We start from the raw sequence: 4,574 nt of genomic DNA on the forward strand, positions 1-4,574 counted from the left end.
CCTTGTGTTGGATAGGGAGCGATTTGAATTTGAAAAAATCGTAAAATCAAAATACAAAAAAAATTAAAACTAGAGCTTTTAAAGAAGTCCGATTGACAAAATAATTGAACTTATTGATTTCATGTCAAAACAACACATTTCAAATACTTTTTTACCTCATTATCTCATAATCTAATAAAATTTGACACCAAAGTAGTTTCCATAAAGCTTCCTGGCTCCTAAGAGGAACATCCAAGTTTTATTAAATTATGTTCACCAGTTTTGAAATTATAGCTCGATAGTTTTCTAAATTGCAAACAGCTAGATTTTTAAATACAAATAGCTCCACTCATGATTAAGGTAGAAACATGACATTTTGTAGCTATTTAAATTAACTTTTACCTGACATGTAACATGCTAAATATGCTTGTTAGAAAATTTTTAAAAGAAATTACTGAAAATAAGTAATTTTATTCTTAAACAATACATAAGGTTTGAAGATAGGAGGATAATGGATTCATTATTACAATAAATACTAAAAAAGTGGGTTATAGACATAATGACAACTTATATTAGATATCATTTTTCTTAGAACATAATAATTTTATTCAAAGATGCACAATAAAATATTGAAAATTAGTAAGAACCTAAACTCAAAAACTTTCAATAAAGTAGTCAATTAGCTCATCTTCATTCTCTTCCTCACAAGTTTGAAGATCAATAGGCACTCATAAGCTAAACTTTCACACAAATTCCACTTTTCACTCACTCTAGGCATGTTGTAATAAATTGCTTAGATCAAAACTGAAACTTAAATCAAATTCGAAGTAAACAATAACATGAGGCTCTGGAAGGGAATGTTATAAACATAAAGGCTTATAAAACAAGCTGCTTAGAAAATCCGCTAGGGTTCTTATGCATTTAAGGTTTAACATGACTTCAAATAGGGCTGCTCACAATCCTATAGTTATAACATTTAACGTGATAAAACATTTTACATTTAACACAACATCATGAATACCCCTTTAATATAAGTTTAGCTTTAACATGTTAAACTAAAGATCATGAAGACCCTCAATGTATCAATGTACAACACTTACCTTTGAGTGTAGGATAATTGAAGCTCAATCCTTTGTTCTGCAAATACGTCAGATCGAATGCATTACTCAAGGGTTTGGGAGGAACGCCATTGTCAGCTTCACAAACGTATGATGGACAATTCGTATTCATGTTCTCACATACATTAATGACGTAATCTTTACCGGCTACCGTCACTTGATGAGATCTTCGTAATGGTCTCAAATCATAACTATCCAAAATAATTTTAATAATGCTTCAAATACGAAATTAGTATTATAAAAAAATTAAATAAATAAAACATAGTTCACCTTCGAGGTTGAGTATATAAAATGCAATTATTACGCACGCTGAAATGCTTGAGTGGGCAGTTGGAACTTGAACTCCATTTGATCATATATTCGAAGAATGGACCTTCGCCTGGGATATCAGTTTGCGTCAAAGTCATCAGGACAGGATCCATGCGCTAATAGAAAATAAATAAACTGATAAAAAAAATAAATTAAAAAAAATATTTTGTGCTCTAATAGTACAAGTGTCAAGAAGAAGTCAGTTATTTTATTCCAACGTATAATTGCTAGTGAAAATTGATTAGTCTGCCAAGTATAGCTAGGGGGGGTACAAAATGGTGGCTACTTCAAAACGTTTAAAAAAATTATTTTTCATTCGAAGCACAATGTCTTTAAAACTATCAATAACACTAGAAAACATAATTTAAATTAGAGTACAGTTATTATAATATAAGCCCCTAATAGAGCTGCTATTTACGTTTAATAGATCCCGAAATACAGTTTTTTAAAAGCAACATCTTAGAAAAAATGTACAGAAAAATCAGTAGTTAATGAATTTATTTTAAGAAATCTATATCTCAGGAACCATGAGATGTTCAGATGTTTATTAGCATTCAAATTAAAGCTAGTTTAATGAGCTATAATGTACATGTGTAAGATTTCAAGCTAACAGCCCTGATGAAGGCAAGAAAGTCTGGCCGAAACGTAGGCACGATTAAATAAGTTACTTCAACTTATTTGTGTTTTAATTAGACCGCACCCCCCCCCAACCATATTCTCCTCGTATGAGCTATAATGTAGTTATAATGGTTATCTTTTTATGAAGTAGCTTTCATGATATCTGCTAAAACAAATTGATTCCTAGTAGTTGACAAAATTTGATATGCAAATACCATAAACTACTACTTCTACGAAGATAAACGTTATAAATTATTTTATAGTACATTAAACTATCTATAATTTGAGAGCTGGCAAACATCTGTGTGTCCAATGACTCCTGCGATATAGTTGTTCATAAATCAAATATTTTTTCCAAAAAAACTAAAAAATCAACAATTTGTGAATTTATTTTGTAAAACATTATGCTACTACGTGATATTTTTGATTTATTACGTCTATGCTAATACAAACTACAACGTGAAAAGATAAACGCCATAAACTACATTGTAGCCAACTAAACTTGCTTTGATTTGAGTACTAATAGAAATCTGTAAGTCTCATGGTTCTTGAGATAAAGATTTCTCAAAATAAATTCACAGACTAGTGATTTTTCAGAATATATTTCATGAAATTATGCTTCCTAGCACCTCTAATAATTCCTGAGATATTGTTTTTCATAAATCCAAAACGTTTGTCCAAACTACTAAAAATCGACATTTTATGAACTTGGTTCGTCAAATATCATAAAAACTACTACCCCTACAAAGATAAACGTAATTAACTACTTTAAATTACATCCAATTAGTTGCAATTTGAGTACTAACAGCTATCTGTACGTCTTCTGGTTCATGAGATATAATTTTTCATAAACCAAAACTTATGTCCTAAGAACTAGAAATCAACATTTTGTGAATTTATTTCGTCGAAAATCATGGAAACTACTCCTACGAAAATAAAAGCCATAACTACTTTTTGGTAAATTAAACTTGCTTTCATTTGAGTGCTAATAGATATATGTCAGAGTTGGGCAAAAATTATTCGACTGACAAGAGACGAATACATTTTTATTCGAAGTTTTTATTCGATTGACGAGATACAAATAAATTTTTATTCGAATAAAAATACGACTAAGCAATCCGAATACTTTTTTTATTCGAATATTTAAAATACTACTTCAATCGAATAAAAAATTAGTCGAATGAAAAATTATTCAAATACAAAATTAGTCGAATAGATATTATTCGAATAAAAATTTGTTTTTTTTTTAAATTCACTTATTTTTTTACCACCTTCAATTTCTAATGTATGAGGGTTCTATTTCACATATTCAGACGAGTACAAAATGAAAATGCTACCGATTTTAAGATCCCAGATCGATTTATTTTAACTAAGATAAAAAATATGCATATCTCAAAACTTAAAGAGGCCCTAACATGTTAGAAATCAGTAAAGTTTAAATAAATCGATAGTATTTTCATATTCTACATATCTCAAAACATAAAGGTACCCTAACATGTTGGAAATCCAGAAAGTTCAAATAAATTGATAGACAATCTTAAAATCGATAGCATTTTGTTATTCTACATATCTCAACATACATTAATCGATACGCGGTCTTGAAATCGATAGCATTTTCATATTCTACATATCCCAAAACATAAAAAGGGGTCCTTATATGTTAGAAATCAGAAAAGTTAAAATTAATCTATAGGCGATCATAAAATATATCTATGCATAGCTGTAAGGCAAAAAATGTCGTCTTTATACAAATACAAACGTATTCGGATGGTTAATCATTTAACTTTTTCGAATAAGAGATTATTTTTCTATAAAATGGATGGATATAAAAGTATTCATATGGTTATTCGAATTGTTTATTGATTATTCGTGTAAAATAATGACGAATAAAAAAGTATTCGGATAGTTAACCATATGTTTTGTACGAATAATTGATTATTCGAGTAGAAAATTCACGAATAAAAAATCATTCGTCTCACGTCATTCGAATAATATCTGCCCAACTCTGATATAAGTACGGCTCATGGTTCCTGACATATAGATTTCTCAAAATAAATTCACTAACTACTGATTTTCCAGTAGATATTTCATTATATGATGCTTTTTAAAAAAAATATATTTCGAGAACTATTGAACTATTGACAGCTCTACTTGGGCTCATATTTAAGCAAATTTACTCTACATTAAATCATGTTTTATTAGGTTATCTAGTGTTGTATGTAGTTTTAACGATATGGAACTCCGAATGTCAACATTTTGTATTTACCCTAACTATACTTGGCAGACTCATCAATTTAGACAAGTAACATACGCAGTGTAGCCGTGAGTCAACTGCTGTGGGTTGTTGGAGCCATCCTAGGGTCCACCCAGCCTGATCGAGCGTGATTCTGACCAAATCATCTCCTTGCACAACCGTTGGTCTAGTAACAGTACTTCTTACAAAGAACTGAACCCCATGGGTTGTAGCGGTACAGATTTATATTTTTAAATTTAAACTATACGCAGATTTCATTAAAGTAATTAAAAATTGGGGAGAAATAACTGATTTTT

At 29.8% G+C, this 4,574-nt stretch overlaps 1 protein-coding gene across 1 annotated transcript in view; it reads right to left on the minus strand.

Annotated features, from left to right (window-relative positions):
- Nucleotides 1-1,007: 1,007 nt before the first annotated feature.
- LOC106684739 (uncharacterized) overlaps nucleotides 1,008-4,574 on the minus strand; it is a 31,667-nt gene continuing 28,100 nt past the window's right edge. The window contains exons 4-5 of the mRNA XM_067046635.1: nucleotides 1,368-1,522; nucleotides 1,008-1,288 (exon numbers count right to left, since the gene is read on the minus strand). Coding sequence (XP_066902736.1) covers nucleotides 1,054-1,288; nucleotides 1,368-1,522 — 390 coding nt within the window. The 3' untranslated portion in view covers nucleotides 1,008-1,053. The remainder of the gene's footprint in view (nucleotides 1,289-1,367; nucleotides 1,523-4,574) is intronic.

The sequence above is a fragment of the Halyomorpha halys genome, unplaced genomic scaffold, assembly GCF_000696795.3.
Source record: "Halyomorpha halys isolate HHAL.00 unplaced genomic scaffold, Hhal_1.1 Scaffold609.1, whole genome shotgun sequence".
NCBI lineage: Eukaryota > Metazoa > Arthropoda > Insecta > Hemiptera > Pentatomidae > Halyomorpha > Halyomorpha halys.